We start from the raw sequence: 18694 nt of genomic DNA, 5'->3' as shown, positions 1-18694 counted from the left end.
GGGAAAAAATGTGGAAATCTGGCAGACATCACTTTAAACGAGGAATCAAACTTACAGCCAACAATAATGGGACAAACTGATACGCACTTCTTGTTGCGTCACACTAAAAAAAATTCCATGATTGCAGTATTCCCACCAAAAATAATTAACCTGCATCTCTTCATGAGGAAAATTTCAGACAAATCTTCATTGTGTAACATTTTTCAAAGTAACTGGCCTGGATGCTTGAAAAATTTCAATGTCATGAAAGACCAAACAAACATGAAATGTGAAGTTGACAGAGGAAACACACAGTAAACAGAGTAAATTAATAAATGAACAAGCTTCTAAAAGACCGCAGGCAGTTAAAAAAATGTAGCATGTGACAAAAAATAATGAATGGGATACAAAATTGGACCTCAAATGAAGGGGTCAAGGTGGAGAGAAGTATTTGTTTATAGGTCATTATTTAAAATTAGAATTTAATGTACAGGATTCAAAAACTTTCACCATTTGAAAACTATATTTTTGAAAAACGTTTCACCATTTGAAAGCTTGATATATTTTTTAAATTACTTTTTTAAAAAATTGCTGTTTGCAATGTCTCTTTCCTTAACAAATACAAATTGATAGGCATGGTTCTATTCAACACTAAGGAATTATAGCATTAATGAGCTGCAGGACCACATAAATTTTACATGACAAACTTATAAATAAGTGGCATATAATTTTCTTTCAAGGCACTTGCCACAATTTGTAATTACGTATTTATTTGTGTGTATTTCTTAGCTTTTCCAGGCCTAAATGTCCTCCTCTGTAAAATAAGTACCTCTCTGAGTTCTTGCCTAGTTCAAAGACACTACTCATGAGAATTCTCAGAGTAAATTATATCAAGATAGCAATTTCTCTTCTGAAAAGAGCCTGCTTCTGCTCTTACCTGGTGACAATCTGAAATATAACTGTGAGAGCCAGACCAGTAATAGACAGTGCACATCCAACGTTGGATAATATGTCAAGTGATTTGGGATATTGATAATCCTTTTTGAAAGTCTGAAAAACAAGGTAAGACTCATATTTTTAATTAGTCATCCCTGAAGTGTTAATGAAAGTCAACATCACAGAGTTACATGGGTCAAAATAACCAGACAGTTGCCAGATATATCTTCCTTTTGTAAAGCTCATGATATATTTAAAAGTGAAATACATCAACCCCTTATTGCTGAGCAGTTTACTTGAAGTATACAGGCTTGAGAATAATTATCTAACTAATTCAGTTAAGGAAAAATATACAGTCATGTCTTGGCATTTGCAGGGGGACTGGTTTCAGAACAACTTGCAGATGCCAAAAGCCATGGATACTCAAGTCCTGCAGTTGGTCCTGTGCAACCTGCTGATGTGGAAAGCTGACCTGCATATACCAGTTTTGCACTCTGAAAATACTGTGTTATTTTCCATCTACGTTTCCTCGTGGATGCAGAACCTGCCAATGTGGAGGGCAGACTTTTTTATTGAAAACAATCCACATATTAAGTGGACCCATACTGTCCCATGTGGTTCACAAGTCAACTATTTATACTTTTCCTTGATGTCTAAAATCAAAATTGTTTGAATTAGATCTAAATTGTCAAAAGTTGCCTCGCTTATTCATGACATTATTTTTATGTGTAACTGGACTCTAAGTATATCTAAATTGATGCACTAAAAATAAAGTTGCAGAAATATTTTCATAAATATGGAAAGATGCTCATACCCTGTTAATTTTTTAAAGGAAGCCTTATTTTTATGTAATATAGCTATATATCTCTCAACATGTTTGTGTGTGTATATATATATGAAAATATGTACCATATGAGTATGTAATCTTAGAAATCTGGTGAGGTAGTGGTGGTAGTCACAGGGTGGGTTGGATATGTATAGTTCATTTTGCTTATCTGTACTTTCTGATTTTTTTAAGTTGTTAAAATTAGAAAAGCAATGTATACTTATTTGTAAAATATGAAAGGAATATAGAGGCATAATAAAGAAGCATATGTTCCTTTATACTGCCTGCTACCCCACACCATACCTACCTCTTGAGAGCCTGTCTTTTTTTCTTACATGCTTAAAAATACTATCTATGTCTCTTACACAAACATACAGGGGTTTGCTAACATAATAGCATTATGCTCGAATTGCCATTTTACTTTTTCATAAACATTTTTCCATATCAGTATATTTTTGTTTAGTGTATACTTTCATGCTTTATGCAATGCCTGTATACTGCTTTTATAGAAATAAAATAAAAACAAAATACACATTTAAAAATAAAACAAAAATTTTATGTTATTTCTTATACGTAGTGTACTAAGTAGATGCAAAAAGGATCATAAGATTCATAGATCTTCAGATTTTAAAAATAATATTTTCACTCAGAGCTGATTTGCTCTTACTTTACATGCAATTTTAATCAGCCATTAAAAAAAATAATGCAAACCAAAACTAATTACAAGTGTAGGTACGTAGACATTGAGACAGTCAGATACTAATGAGAAAAAATAGCTGAAAGCCTAACCTCAAGAAAGGGAAAAGATAACTATAATAAAGTAAACTATATCATTTAACATGTATAGCAACCTGAGCTTTACATAGTTCATCAATGATCCTATGACTTTAAGATATCAAAAAGTTAAATTTTTCTCCTGTATCTCCTGATTGAGAAGGCAGATCTCTCTGTAATACAAGTTAGAAAAGAAATAATCCAAATGAATTTGAATAAGAGAGCTTTTATAATTAAAATGAGAAAACTACAGTTATCTCAAAAAGTTTTAAAAAGCAAGGTTCTGTGCTTTGATAATGCAAGCTATACCAGTATGTTCTACCAGTCTCCACTGGCTTCCCAAATATGGCTATATTATAGCTACTGGGGAATGAAAACATCTGCTTCTCCTTGGGAGATTCATAGCGTTAATAGTCCCTTACTAAGGAGAAGAACACTCTTCATAATTCCCCATTCCATTGTGTATAAAAAACATTCCATCAAGTATATAAACTAACTTTTTTTTGTTTCACCGGAATAATAGATTTCTGGAAGTAGAACATACAGAAGAAGCCCCTCTTCTTACAAAGGTCAGCACAAGAACCTTGAGAGACGCATGCACAGCTGCACGCCAGAGCTAAGTATTATCAGTTACTTGCACAGTATAGCTTTAGAGGTAAAAGAATTAAGGAATACACGGAGAAACTAGGGGACAAATTGAAGGGATTACAGAGTTTTTCCTTTATATCTTCTAGCAAAAACTTAGTAACCTGAGCAATTTCATTGGGAAAAGCTTTGGGTAACTGATTTAAACTGTCCACATACAGCTAAGTAAATAATGAACCTGTCTCTGACACACAGCTATACAGCTTTACCTCTGGCTATAACAACTTTATGCTTCAGAACGTGTGAGTTAGTTGAATGGAGCCCACCAGCTTTTCTTTCGCACATGGACTCCCTTCCCATGATCAAATACATAGTTCTGACCTCTCTATCCTAAGACCACATAGCAAAAAGTTCTATTCTACTTGCCTTTACCTTAGTCCTATTTTTTTTTGTTTGTTTTGTTTTTGTTTTCGAGACGGAGTCTCACTCTGTCACCCAGGTTGGAGTGCAGTGGTGTGATCTCGGCTCTCTGCAACCTCTGTCTCCCAGGTTCAAGCGATTCTCCTGCCTCAGCCTCCTGAGTAGCTGGGATTACAGGCGTGCACCACCACGCCTGGTAATTTCTGTATTTTTAGTAGAGACGGGGTTTCACCATGTTGGTCAGGCTGGTCTCGAACTCCTGACCTCGTGATCTGCCCGCCTCGGCCTTCCAAAGTGCTGGGGTTACAGGCGTGAGCCACCGCGCCCGGCCTTAAGTCCCATTATTTTATTTCTTGTTTTTCTATTTAATGTGAGTTGAGAATCTATGTAAATTAAATCCCAAAGTTATCTCCAAGGAGCACCTACTAGAATAGTGTATAAGGAAAATTCTCATCTGGAAGGAGATTGCTATGTATATCCTTACCATTAATACAGCAAAATTAGTAGTATGGTTGCAGCGGCAGCGCAGGAATCCATCAGTGCCCTTGTCTTTTTGACAGCCATATGTGTCCCAGTCCTTCGCTGACAAATTCCAATAGACACAGGCATAGGAATAGAGTTGAAATTCTTTTTGGTTGTACTGTGAATTGATAAGACAATTACAATTACTGTTTCTAAATACTTAATTGGGTTAAAAAAATCAAGTAGTATAAGACAGTCATCTGAGAAATGAATTAAATATATACTAAGCATCAGCATATTCATTATGATTAAGGAGAGGGAAAAAAGGAGATAAAATTTAAATTAGTTAACTTTGCATTTAGTTAGTTTGACAACAGATATGGTTGGGAGGAATATTCAAATGGATACATCAAAGAACCTTTTGAAGAGTTTTGCTATACATTTCTTTTATTCAACATATCCCTGCTTTTGCTATTCAAGAGTGGTCTGAATTTTTATTATTTCTGTTCATGGAAAACCCTCCCCCCCGCCCTCCTATTCTCTTCTTCCCCTGTATTACTCTACTCAGTCTCAGCTGCCACCATCAGAAAGAAAGCATGAGGACACTTTTTTCTTGCATCTGCAATGAAAAACTCACCTTTGGACTAAAGACCATGTCAACAGAAGCACTCTGATCTTGCTCATTTTCATCAGTTTTGCTTGAGATAATTTTTTGACTAAAATCCGATTTAGCTGTAAAAGTTTTTGATTGGAAAAGCTTGTCATTTTGATAAACTACAAAGCCGCATGTCTTGGTGTAATCTATAGGGAGAAAAAGACATTAAAATCAATAAGTGCACTGTAGGGTAAACAAAAAACAATATGTCACGTTATTGTAGAAGTGCATGGCTGCTTAATATTTGAGTAAAGTACAGTAAAAATGGTTTACTGGTTGAACCTTTACTTAATTGCAATGTGTAAGTAACGCATATAACCTATGGCGGGCCATTCCACCCATATTAATTTTTTTTTTCTGAGCTTCAGTTTCCTTACCTTCTACACAGGAACGAGAATTTCTGCCTAGTCCACCTCAAAAAGGTATTGCAAAGATCTCATATATAAAGTAAACGTCTTGCTTTATACATGAGAGATGGAGAGAGTGAACACAACATGTGGGTAGCTCCAGCCCATGTTACCTCCTGCAATGATAAAATATGAGACAGGAAATAGCAAAGCTTGGGACACCAGGATGGCTAAGCCCAGATGAGGTCGGTCTCCTGTTCAAAGGGGACAAGTGGTGTTAAGTCACAGAGCAAGGAGCTCAAGTCACTTCTGTGGAGTTTTTGAGGCAGGCACTCTTCACCATCTCTTCAACTATTGTCCCCTGCTCTGTGTCATGACAATCATGGGCTTCTCCCAAGGCTAGCAGCCTACTGTGAAACATCTTCTGGACATTGGAAAAAGGAATCAGCTGTTCATCAAAGATCCTGAAAGACCATCGCTGCTGCGGAGGGTTTTGCACCCGGCCCGTTGGTGGCAGCAGTCAAAGAGAACCAGGACTGCCTCCTAACACCTTATACAACTGTTGGCATATTTAAAACAGCAGAAGCATCAACAGTATACATTTTAACTGAATTAATTTCCTAAACTCTGTTGTCTTTCACAAGTGATAAAAGGAAAACATTGTGGTGTGAGACCAGAGTATTCAGTCATCTGATTTGAGAGGGAGACAGGCAAGGCCCCGACAGCCCCCAAATTGTCCTCCTCTGTGGCCATTGTTGGAGCCTCCACCTGGAGAGAAAGGGATGGGTTGCTGTCTTTTGTTCACAGTACATTGACATCACCAAATTGTTTCTCCTGGACCCTAAATGAAAAGTTAACCCTAATAATGGAGCAAGGTTTCTTTTTATTCTTTGTTTAAAAATAAAAGAATGAGACTAGGCAGAGTGGCTTATGGCTACAATCCCAACACTTTAAGAGGTTGAGGCAGGAGGATCACTTGAGCCCAGGAGTTTGAGACCAGGCTGAGCAATATAGTGAGATTCTGTCTCTACAAAAAAATTTAATTTTTTTTTTTTTTTTAATTAGCAGGGCTCCTATAGTCCCACCTACTTGGGAGGCTGAGGCTGGAGGATTGCTTCCTCCTGGGAGGTTGAGGCTGCAGTGATTCGTGAGGTAGAGGGCTTCAGGTGCAACTGTAATATTGTCTCTCTCTTTTTTAAAGAGATCTGAAGCAAATATAGGAAAAATTGATGTTTGTTTACCTGGCTGATAGTTACATAGGTACTGTTCACATTACTTTCTGTACTTTTCTGTATGCATGAAGTATTTTTAAATTAAAAGAAAAAAGGCACAAGAAGATAGAAGACTTAGATTTAGTCTCTACCATCACAAAGCATGTGGCCAAAGCAAATGAGAGCAAAATTCCAGATTGCCAGATTCACGAATAATACTCTCTTCTTTTTTAGTGCTATTATAAATATATTCTATCTAACACATATACTTTCTGACATCGGGTTTTTTTGCTTGGGGAGAAATGAAAAGTAAGTGTGTGTGTTTGATTTACTTATTTTTTTTTTTAGATTTTGAAAAATACAACCACTTCAAGTTACATGTAAGAATTTCTGAAAGGTTATATGTAGGACAATAGTGAGCACACGGTGGGCACCACAGAGAGGAGATAACCTAAAATTGATACTACTAAATGATGTCTGTGCCAATTACATAGACTTCTCCAGGGTTAGGTCTGCAGGATGCATCTGAGCCTGAGAGTGTCATGCCACTAGTAAACATGGTCAGAGCTTCTGATTGAATATGTTTTAAATTTGTAAGTGTAAAACAGAACCACCTTAGCAAGATTTTTGTAGGAAAACATATTTGTGTACATGGCCTGAACATTTCAATTCTGCTACCTTCCAAAAGGCTTTTGAAAAAAGAAAAAACAAAGAAATTATCTTTTTGACTTAGAATAGTAGAGTTGAGATTACCATAATATGTCAGAGCTCAAACTTACTCAAATGCAAATTACTCAGTATGAAACTAAGTAGACATTATTTCTCCTACAGTAAATTAGAAGTTATTAGTTCCATGAATTGAGTCCATTTTTTTAAATGTCACAAAGTTTGAGACTTACTTTTCGTCATATTAAGCAAGACCTGAAGCTCAGTCTGTGCATCTGGGTTAAGGCCATCCACATTTGTATGTATAAATGTTGAACTAGAAACTAGAGAACTGCTAGCTCCTATGAGAAGGGAAAGAGTAGAATTGTAAAAGTCTACATTATCATGAGTAGAGCATTATTATTCATCATCAGTAGCAGAATGCTCTTTGCTGTTACAAGCACAAAAGATTAACAGCTCACCTTTCTGCACAGAGAAGCGAACATTTGAAGGCCCCACCGCATTTTCTGAAGAGAAATTTGCTGACTGTATTGCTATGTTAGGTTCCACCACTGATTGATTACCCAAAGACAAGGAATAAGTCTCCATTTGCTCAATAAGCCTGCATATAATAAAACACAATTTAATACTCAAGATTTTGTCATAAAATGAAAGGTATGTGTTCTGTCTTACACTACAGCAGAAAGACATGAGCATAGAATTGTGTGGTCATGACAACATTGACAATTGCCTAAGAATAATTGGTTTTCTTTTCTAGAGTTTTGTTGTGTTATATATACTTAAATAAAACAGTTCTGGTGGACAGTCCTCACTGAAGGCTACCTTGAACATAGATGGCAAAAAGGTAGAACTCAAGAATTATAGAATTCCCAAAAGAAATAGTCTTTATTATGATGCTCTTCACATAGAAGGATGGTGTTGCCACCCACCATTGGCAAGGCATGCACTTCTAATTTTTTCTCCAGTGGTGAGAATCCATTTCCATTTATTCATCTTCTTCCTCTCACTCAAACCCCTTAGGATCCAAAGCATGTTTTGTAAGTTGTTCGTTCCTGAGGTGACAGTTCAGATGGAACCACCAAAGAGCAGAGCTCTGAGCTCATTGCCTCAGCTATGAACTAAACCCTGAAGGTTTTTACAATGTTCTTTTCTACTTTGGCTAAGTTCAAAGATAGATTAGATGGAAGGTGGGAGGGAGTGGGGGCAACCTGTCAATTTGGCATTCTCCAAAGAAAAGTCATAAGACCTTTTCTTTTTCTTGTTTCCCATAGAAATATTTGAACTATTTCTGTACTTGACCAAACAAAACCTCTGTATGTAAAATAATCAGTCTAGTTCTTCCAGAAATGAAAGGATTTCATCAAAATGTAGTTGTTCTATATGTCAAATCTTTATTTCTGACACTAAAATATCTTTTCTCTACCTCCAAATGAGATAGAGAAAGTTTACAATAATTGAGGATTGCTTTATAAAGAGAACGTAATCATCATTCGTATGGAAACATTCAGGTTAAATCCTCTGATTGAAATGTTTTCCTTTTATAAAACCATTTTCAGCAATTCACACATACCCCAGAGCTGCTTTCAATGGGAGGAATACCTAACAAAACTCCCACGTGCTAAGAATATCATTCTACCAAACAGTATCTGTTGAGTATCTATGTAGAGGTCAGCACTCTGTGAAACAGTGGGAGTACCAGGAGCTGCTCCCTCAGGCATTTGCAGGCTAAAAGGAAAGATGTGGTAGATATACAGGAGGTGTTTTTCATATTCCCACTTTTACAGGGTTGCTCTAACCATAGCTACTTCTAAGGTCATTTTTTCTTTCTTGTACTTCTTTCCTCCTCTTGTCATAACTGATAAGATTACAGATGGGCACCTGCCCCAGAGAAGCCAATCCAGAAAGTGGTCATCCACCTGGCACAATTGACTAAAATAAGTCATCAGATTCTTGGAAACGGGTTTTTTTTTTTTTATTAGTGCTGTAGTTATATCAGGAAAGTCATAATTTAGAGGAAGCCAGAGAGGTCATTACATCATTGTGAGAAAAACCACAAATTAAAAATAAGAGGCTAATTCTTCCTGTTGAAAATAAGAAAAGACCTGTAAACTCCTCTACTAAGGCTTCCAAAGCTGCCTTGGATCCTCAGTCATCTTCCCGCTCCAGGGTCCACATGGCAATAAAAGAAAATAAAATTTCAAGACCCTCTAAATTTATTATGTCAAAAGGAAGTTAAGCCCTGGAGACTGAATCATATGTAGCGTGTTTGCAACTTCTGCTTATTAGATTATAGATTAACTCTCTTCCTCATTGTTCTTGTTCTGTAAATGACTAGGAGAGGCCAGACCTTTCCCCTTTCTAATGACTGATCTATGTTACAGATTAATTGCCTCCTTTTTTGTCCTGTACCTAACTCAGACCATTTAGCTCATGATTGTTACGTCTTCAGTGTAATTGTTACACCTTCAGTGTGGAATGTTAAATACACCTTTCCCAAAAGAAAAAGACCACCTCAGCTAATCAGATTACTATAACCATGCATTACTATAAGCCTTATATAGAAAGCCTTATATAGAAAGATGTTAAAACTCTCTTAAGCTTCCCTAAACTTTGTTTATATAAATGATCCCAAACTTATATACTTCAAAACATTGACTTCCATTTTTTGGAATTTGTGCTTCCCAGGCAGCTGTCCTTAAACTTTGCACTTGAATGAACTCTCTTTAAACTAGATTCTGACCTTTTTGATTATTTTGGGTTGACAAGGCCCACTATATTATGATCTAGTTCTTGGGCCTCCATGAGACCCCATATGCCTATTTACGATAAATCTCTATTTGGTCAAGATATTTGAGTGGGTGCCAGGCTAGCTGGAACAGAAATAAAAAAAGAAAAGTGAAATGTAAATGTACAGGTGGTCAGTGCTAGGGAGGCATTTTGCATTCCCAAAGTCAGATAAACCAGGGTAATTATGACCTTCAATATGAGATCAAAGGTCTAAGGTTACAGATCAGACTATGCAACCAATGTCTACAATGGTGAGGTCAGCCGGTCGCGGTGGCTCACGCCTATAACCCCAACAGTCTAGGAGGCCAAAGCGGGTGGATCACCTGAGGTCAGGAGTTCAAGATTAGCCTGATCAACATGGTGAAACCCTGTCTACCAAAAATACAAAAATTAGCCGGGCGGGGTTGTGCATGCCTGTAATCCCAGCTACTAGGGAGGCTGAGACAGGAGAATTGCTTGAACCTGGGAGGCAGAGATTGTGGTGAGCTGAGATCTTGCCACTGTACTCCAGCCTGGGTGACAGAGCAAGACTCCATCTCAAAAAAAAGGAAAAAAATAATGGTGAGGTGAAGTCCTAAACTCATTGATTGTACTATGATGCCCTCACCAGCAGAAACCCTACACCTCCAGAGCTCTGCCCACTTTGACAGAGTCAAAGAGTCTTTCTTCTCTGTCACTCTCCTCCCTTTTATTCTCACCCTCTCCTCTTCTCCCTATACTATAGAAAGGCAATTCAGTAGCTGAGAGATACCAGGAGAAAACTGGAATGAAAGAAGGAAGAAGTCAAAGTGAAATGGATGACTAAGGCCTGATGTCTGTCAGGGAACCCAGCATCTGGCCTAAGTTCAGAAGATAGAGTTTGGAAAGCAAATGTTGTCCTAAACAACAATTAATTTCCTTCTTGTGGAGAGATGACCTCTGTTGGAAGCTCATCAAGAGTATTCTCCTAAAGAGAGCTAAAGGGTTGTTGACCTGACCTTGGGGCTAGAGGCAGAGGAGGAAGCTCTATCTAAGTGAATGAAGGAAGGATCTGAGTCCACAAGAGCTTATGCAAAAGATCACGTTGGTAGAAGATAAACTGATGGAACATTATTAGAAAATAATTGGACTAGAAATTCAGAGTGATAAAAGGAGAAATTGAGCATGCTTACACCATTTTAAGGTTCAATGTATCTTATACCTTAAATTTTTATTTATCCTTTAACCACCTCCTTTAAAACTATTTGGATATTGTGTAAAAATCACACAAAATTGTATTTTCCTTTATATATTAAGTCAGCAAAATTCATAATTGTTTATTTTTAGGAAAATGTTCCTATCTTTTTTGTGAACTGTGATGTTCAAATCCCACAACTTCTCTTTTCTCAGCTTTCTCACCAAAAACATTCATTCCTCCCATCTAGCAAGAATCTGCAAACACAAAGCTTTCAGCTCTGAAGGGAGCCCACTCTGGCTCTTGGCCTCTCTGTTCACTGAACATAGACTCTGGACCCCATGGCCACTTCCTTCTCCTATGTCAAGAAAAATGAGAGACATCCACATTCTCCATGAGAAGGGCCCAGACTCCTATTGAAATCTGAAGTCACAAAGTATGCCAGTAAAACTGTTCACTCAACCTCTACCACCACCTCTCAGAATTGTAATCTTTGAATGCTCTATTTTGTGCCTTTGTGCTTTTTCTACTTTGAAAATTCAACGCTAAGTAGGTACTTGTCATAATCATTAGAAAACTAAGAACTACTTCTAGGAATTTCTCCTGAGGAAATAATGGGTCGTGTAAATAAAGATTATGTACCAGAATGCTAACTACTTAGAACATTAAAAGACTTCCAGCAATGTAAATGTCCAGCTGCTGAGCAGAGAACTGGTTCAATAAAAGTTTACGCATATAATGCAGTAAACTAAAATTATGATGTAGATGTGTATATATTTATATAAAAGATGTTTACAGAAAAAAAGTTTGTAAAGTATTAAGTGACAAAAGCAAGTTATGAATCAATATAGTATGTAATATACACACACACACACACACACACAGAAACAGAGGGAAAAAAACCTGGAATATATACCAACAGGTTAATAAAGGTAAGATAATTTTTTAAATTTTGCTAAGCTACATATTTTCTTATTTTTCTACAATAAGCATGCATGCTGATGTAAGTTTTAAAAGGGTTTTGACAAGTGTACATAAGGTAAAAATACAGTGAATACCAACAAGGGGCCTCTATGAATAAAGTACATGAGTTTTAATACAAATATTCAACCAACAGTAATCCAGAACAGAGGAGGAAAAAAGAGAGAAAGCAGGTAGAGTTCTCTTTTTCTTTTTTTTCAATGTAGTGTTGGTCAGAAAGGGAGGAGGCAGAGAAACTCTAAGCAGACAAGGGTGGATCCCAGGGGGAAACCTTCATGCCAAAAGTAGTCTGAAACCCAAAGTGAGAACTTCAATCCCTGTTTACCCACTCTCTTCCATTGGTTGGTTCTTTCTGAATAATGTCTTTTTACGAATCAAATGTTGCCTTTTCCAAAACTACAGCCTGCCCCACTCCCCCATCCTGTGCCTAAAAAGACCCCAGACTCAGCTGGTAGGGAAGAGAAGTGGCTGGATGTCAGGAAGAGGTGTCTTGACTTCAGAGACAGTGAGAGGCAACCTGACTTCGAAGAAGAGAGGCTGAGAGGTGACTTGACTTCAGGGGAGAGCAACCTGCCCTTCCCACCTGCTTTCCAGCTCCCCTCTCCACTGAGAGCTTCCCTCATCACTTAATAAAATTCTCTGCATTCGCCATCCTTCAATTTGTCCAGGTGACCTAATTCTTCTTGGGCACTGGACAAGAATTTGGGACCCACCAAGTGCAGGTACCCAAAAAGGCTGTTATGCTGGCCCTTTGCCTTCACTGGTGGAGGGCAGCCACCCCATGTGACAAGGCAAAGGGCCCACTGGGCTGATAATGCAATGTTGTCCATTGATGGTGGAGCTAAGAGAGCATTGTAACATGCCCTCTGGGGCCTTGGGGTTGCAGGCACCCCTCTGGATGCTGCTGTGGGGCCTGCACAGAGTTCGCTCCTGCCAGTGGAGAAGTGACTGGCTGATTCCCACACTTGCTCATCTACACATTCCCTCCCGCAAGGGGTTGAGTAGGGTGGGCTGAGTAAACAGGGCACCCCTATCACAAGTCCCATGAAGGGATCAAGAGTAAAGCTAAGGAAAATAATCAAAATATACCAGGGCCTTGGAAAGAGAGAAGTGAGGTGCAGCTTGGGGGATGGCAGTATGTCCTGCAAAGTGAGCTGTTCTCTGTAGCTCTATGTGTTGCAAAAGAATTTGGAAGAGGTCTTGCTGTGCATGGAAGTTGTCCCTTGGTCATGCCAAACTAAGGTGAGGAAAACAAGTTCTAATCTAAATCAGCCCAGTTACTCCGTATCTCCCAGGCCATGGCCAGCACCCCTGGATGCAGGAGGTAACATATACCACTCCATCTAGTAACTAAAGGTCAAGTGGAAAGTCACAGCTCTTATCTACATTCCAGAGGAATCAGTCAGTTACTGCATCCATGAGAGAAATAAAGATATCTCTGTTAATACTTTAGCCTAGGAAAGTAAACAGCCCTTAGTCAAGTTTTCTTTCCAAATTGAATTTGTGCTTACGTTGTAAGGGCATCATCATTAGCAGTAGCAGCAACTCTTTGAAAAGCATCTTCACTGGCATCTAGGAGTTGACTCACTGTTACTATGGCAACTTTCTTTGCCTGCCAAAGAGAAGATACTGATCATCAGAGAAGCATATATCATACATTATCATCACCATCATTATCATCATGAATCATTGTAGTAGCAAGTGGCATCACTGATATGATAATGTAGAGGCAAGCATTTTACAAAATTAAAGGTTTATTCTTTGATCCACATAAGATGACAGAGAGAATCAAGATAAGGCAAAGTGAAAATATAAATTAAGGTAGTGAATTAGGAGGTTTAAGTCTCTGAATACGACCTCATAGCAAGATCTTTCACAGACTCCCCACCAAACTCCAAGAACGCAAAATCAAATGCTTGGATTCAAAAGCAGAAACAAAATAAGAAGAGTGCAATACTCTGGTTGTTAAAAATTACAGCTCATAATACTTAGCATAACTAAGTTATACTTAGTATACCTGTTAGACTTAGTAAAATTATTTGTAGTTTTCTTTCAATCAATAACTCAGGAGTGTGTCAGAGAGATGATCTTTTGGCATTTGATTACTATTTATCTTCCCTCTTTGGGAGTGTTGAAGCCCTTCTGCCTACTTGTTAATCCTTCCATTAATTCTACATTTGGAGGTCAATATTTTCTCTTTCAATTCCATTTTTATTAACTTGAATCCCACTTACTTTTTAGCAGGAAAAATATTTCAATTTTTTTTTCTGAAATAAAACATTTAAAGGGAATGGAAGAAAGGAGTAGCTATTTTCAGGGCATGCTGATATTCAACCTGTACACAAGGTGAGTCCATATTGGTGGTTTGTAGCCCTGTTTGATCACTATCCAGCTATATCAATTAGTAAATGTTGAATATACTTGTTTTCAAGTACCAGGGTTTAGAAAATTAAAATATCAGGAATGTAAACTAGGCTTAAAGTTTTCAGAAAGCCAAGACTAAAATGTAAATATTCTTAATAGAAATGCATTGCAGTTTAAAATCACATGTTCCAAACTAAATTCTTGAAACACTATTTACTTGGAATGCACTAGGGATGGTAAGGTCAAATGTAGTTGGTAAACATATTCATAAGGTGAAGTAGACTTATGCATTCCAGGACTTCCTAAAAGACTTAACGTGATAGCCAGGTGTGGTGGTGTGTGCCTGTAGTCCCAGCTGCTTGGGAGGCTGAGACCTGAGAATCACTTGAACCCCTGAATCCGGAAAGCAGAGGTTGTAGTGACTTAAGATCGTGCCACTGCACTCCAGCCTGGGTGACACAATGAGACTCTGTCTCAAAAGAAAAAGACAACACAATAATGATCATTATGAATATCCTAAAATAAAATATTTGGACAAGAGGCCCTTTTTTAAATATCTTTGAGCGTCTCTCAGGAGTGCTATGCAAAATGCCTTTAAGCAACTTAAACCATGCTCAAACCATATTGTGGAATAAGGAGTGGTATTCAGGACATCTCTCTTTCTTTCCCAACACCCCCTCTAAAAATAAAAAAAAAATTTTTTTTAAAGCTTTGTGAGTTTTACCTCAGGTGAAGCATTTCTGGAAGTGTTGAATATCTGTCCAACCACTCGCGTAGCACTAGTGATGTTCTCAGCAGTTAATTTATTGGCATCAGATGTTAAAATCTGGACTTCAGAAGAAATGTTATTAAGTGGTGCTGTGACATCCTTTACCTGTTTTAAAAACCAGAAAAAAAACCCTAGCTTTACACAATTATGTCCAAACACTTTGTAAGCAACTGCAGGTAAATAAGCTGGAATTTAGCTGAGCCTCAATCTCCTGAACACCATGTCCACTCAGTTTTCCACGTTTGCATCCTTCCTTGTGTAAAGGACAAAGTACATGCAGACCAGTGGTTTTGCCAGCCTTTCCTGTTTGACAGGATTGATTAACTATAAGGGGCTGCCTTAGCTAGATTGGGGCTACTAGAGTGTATCCATGGGCCAGCGCTGGTTCACTGTGTGTTACAAAGGTCGTAGAGAGATAAGCACAGAAACTGAAAGCAATTGGTCAGAGATGTATATAGCAATTTTTTGCTGTTGAATCTAACAGTTCTAAAATTTTGGTTTGTATTTTATACATATTTTTTATTTCATTTTTCCAGTAATTTATTTTTATGGTATTTCACAAAAATATTGGTGTGCAATGGGTTCAAAATTTTTTGAACTGGCTTTTCAGCTCTGGTAGTTTGGAAGGCACTGGCCGAGATGACCTCTCTAGGTGCCAGTTAGCCCCAGGGCTCTGTGTTGTGAGGCTAAAACATGCCAATCCATATTGTCATTGGTGAAGCTGGGTGTCCATGCGTGCGCACGTGTGTGTGTGTGTGTGTGTGTGTGTGTGTGTGTCTTGGTTTTCACTAGATGGCAGCATCATTTCACAAATTATACCAGTGTTATAGGCTATTCACACTTGGGTAAGTGTCAGAAACAATACCCAATCAGTAGACAGAAACAAATAACCCTAATTCAATTGCTAGATCCCTGCTATGTGTTAGGCACTCTGTTAGATGTTTACAGGTGTTATCACATTTAATAAGCAAAACAACTTTGTGAGTTGTGCACCCTCAGGAGAAGTTAGGGAGCTCAACCAAGTTTCACACAGCTTAGAAGTGGCAGAGCTAAGAACCAAACACTGGTTTGCCAGATTCCAAATTTAGCATCTTTCCTCAATCTGTGGGTTGGCACAACTTGTGTGGTTGGCAGCCACATCCACTCTCCAACTTCTGTCCCCACCCAACCCCTACCCTGCCCATCTGTGATTAGGGAGCCAGGGTAGTACAATGTGAACTTTAAAATAAAGAACAGCTCTATTACTTTTTAGCTGTGATCACTAGGCAAAATGCTTCACCTCTCAGAACCACATTTTCCTCATCTATAAAATGTGTACATTAATACCTATTTATGGTGTTATAAAAATTAAATATGATAAACTAATAAATACATTAATATTTGGCACAATATTTGGCATGCAGTAGGTGCTCAATAATTAGTAAGTGTTATTGGCTATAATTATTTATAATATGAGAATAACATTCAACTCACAGAAGTTTTATAAGGATTAAATGTGATAACATATGCAACATGCCAGGCACATGAAAGGCTGTACATAAAGGTTGGTTTCCTCTTCCTCCCCCTTGCTTGTCCCCTAGTGTTAGCTCTTCCATGCATGTGCATTTGGGTACAACTTTGGTCAAAATAATTTAATCTGCATGAAAAAACATCTAGTTAGATGTACTTTCTATTTCACCTGCTCATAGATACTGCCCTGAGACCCGCATCAGGTTTGGAGTTTCCTGTTTCAAAGGGTCTTTGATAATAGTTTCTTTCTCTTCATTCTGGTCCAGTTACACCATCAAGAGGCTTTCCTTTGGTCTCAAATGTCAGGGATCTATATCCAGTCAAAACTTCTAGAAAGATGAAGCCATTTTTAATGTGCTATTGATTATCGTTTGCTGAAATTTGATGAAACAACTGTCCTTTTTCACAAACTGATGTCAACTTTTAAAAATAAGAGTGGCGGCCAGGTGTGGTGGCTTACTTACTACGCCTGTAATCCTTGCACTTCGGGAGGCTGAGGCAGGCGGATCACCTGTGGTCAGGAGTTCGAGACCAGCCTAGCCAACATGGTGAAACCCCATCTCTATTAAAAATACAAAAATTAGTCGGGCACGGTGGTATGAGTAATCCCAGCTTACTCAGGAGGCTGATGCAGGAGGATTGCTTCAACCTGGGAGGCAGAGGTTACAGTGAGCCGAGACGGTGCCATTGCACTGCAGCCTGGGTGACATGAGCAAAACTAGGTCTCAAAATAAATAAATAAATAAATAATAAGAGTGGCTTTAGTCACTAGTTTTTGTTATTACTAATTTGAGAGTTTTAAAAGAATTGATTTGACCATCAGGTATCTGAAGAACAGAAACTGCACGGAATCAGAACTTCTTCCAGTTGCCCATCAGTGAGTCATATGGCATACCTGCTTTTCCAGGGTTTCCAGATTTTCATTGCAATTTCCTATTGTCACTTTTTGTAATTCTATCTCTCCATATAGAGAGAGACTGCACAACCGGACTGCCATTGGATTGCCCGCTTTAATACAAAGAAATTTTTTATTAAAAACAAGTATTTATTAAAATTATTGCCTATTATTTTTAGGCAATAACTAATTTTTATTAAAAGTTATAATTTATTAAAAATTATTGCCTATTATTTTTAGGCAGATACCACTTATTGTCTTGATTTTTGAATCTGGACTTCAAAAGACCAGTTGACTATTTCCTTCCTTTGATGTCTTCAAGTAAGATTTACCTTTCAACAATAAGGTACATAATGGCTTTGAAGTGGATATGATGAGAGAATGCTAGGCTGAGAGACTAGAAACAATATGAAAAATTCCTAATAGATACTGAATTATATGTTGATCTTGACTGCTTTATGCAAATCTGGATAACAGCTGAAAGGCAAAGAGTTCTGTTATATTCTATTATATTTATTAGATGTTTGGTTGCCTCAATAAATGTTTGCTGGGTCATTTGGTTTATTTCCTAGGATTATCACTTAAGCCTCCCTACCTCACTGCCTTCCTGTAGTTAATACTTAAGTAGTTGCTATAGAAAAAAATCATAATTAGAGGGACAGTTGACCAAAAGGTAGATTTTTCCTCAGGACCAGCTTTGGGCAGCTCCTTCTTGGGACAACAACTAGAAACACTGAAATTAGAGATTGCTTCAATAATATGTAAAGCACAAAGTTGGAGTCACTCTTAATTTATATGATGGCTTCACCTCTACACCATGACATAATGAAAATTTCTAACATATTTATGGGCTATAAATAACTTTTAAGTGGACACATGTCAGATGCTTCTTTTCCTCAATGTTACCTAAAAGTGCAAATATCCCCACTCAAAAATCATTGAAAAGTATTTTGATCACTTGGTATATAATATTGAGTAATTAGAAGCAATTATTAATATAAAACTAAAAGGAAAATTGCCAACAGTTAGAATCCAAATCTGTAAAATTATAGGCTCAATCTGAAATTTGAGGGTAAATATTATAAACATGTTTTTATAATAGGTGTTCAGAAAAGAAAAATTAATAACCAAATAAAAAATGTTGAGTCTCTTGTCCCAAAGAATTAATATATATTAAACAAGTGTGATGACTCTTCATGGGTATGTTACTGACACTTTTACTCTTCCTAATTCAGTAGCACAGTTATGTTTTGTAAGTTGTATCTGTTTTATAAACCATTATGAAATATTTAGGACACACAAAACATGTAAAATCAAGACAATAGTTACCAATAGCATACCATATAGTATAGTATGGTATATATAGTATATATAG

At 37.5% G+C, this 18694-nt stretch overlaps 1 protein-coding gene across 1 annotated transcript in view; it reads right to left on the bottom strand.

Annotated features, from left to right (window-relative positions):
- ADGRG7 (adhesion G protein-coupled receptor G7) overlaps positions 1 to 18694 on the bottom strand; it is an 87114-nt gene that overhangs the window by 44842 nt on the left and 23578 nt on the right. Inside the window, exons 4-11 of the mRNA XM_016941550.2 lie at positions 17320 to 17432; positions 14871 to 15020; positions 13294 to 13394; positions 7323 to 7462; positions 7095 to 7202; positions 4620 to 4783; positions 4005 to 4160; positions 917 to 1029 (exon numbers count right to left, since the gene is read on the bottom strand). Of these exons, the coding sequence (XP_016797039.2) occupies positions 917 to 1029; positions 4005 to 4160; positions 4620 to 4783; positions 7095 to 7202; positions 7323 to 7462; positions 13294 to 13394; positions 14871 to 15020; positions 17320 to 17432 (1045 nt within the window). The remainder of the gene's footprint in view (positions 1 to 916; positions 1030 to 4004; positions 4161 to 4619; positions 4784 to 7094; positions 7203 to 7322; positions 7463 to 13293; positions 13395 to 14870; positions 15021 to 17319; positions 17433 to 18694) is intronic.

The sequence above is a fragment of the Pan troglodytes genome, chromosome 2 (assembly GCF_028858775.2).
Source record: "Pan troglodytes isolate AG18354 chromosome 2, NHGRI_mPanTro3-v2.0_pri, whole genome shotgun sequence".
Taxonomy (NCBI): Eukaryota; Metazoa; Chordata; class Mammalia; order Primates; family Hominidae; genus Pan; species Pan troglodytes.
Note: the sequence above shows the minus strand (reverse complement) of the source record. Positions and strands in the feature narration are given on the sequence as shown.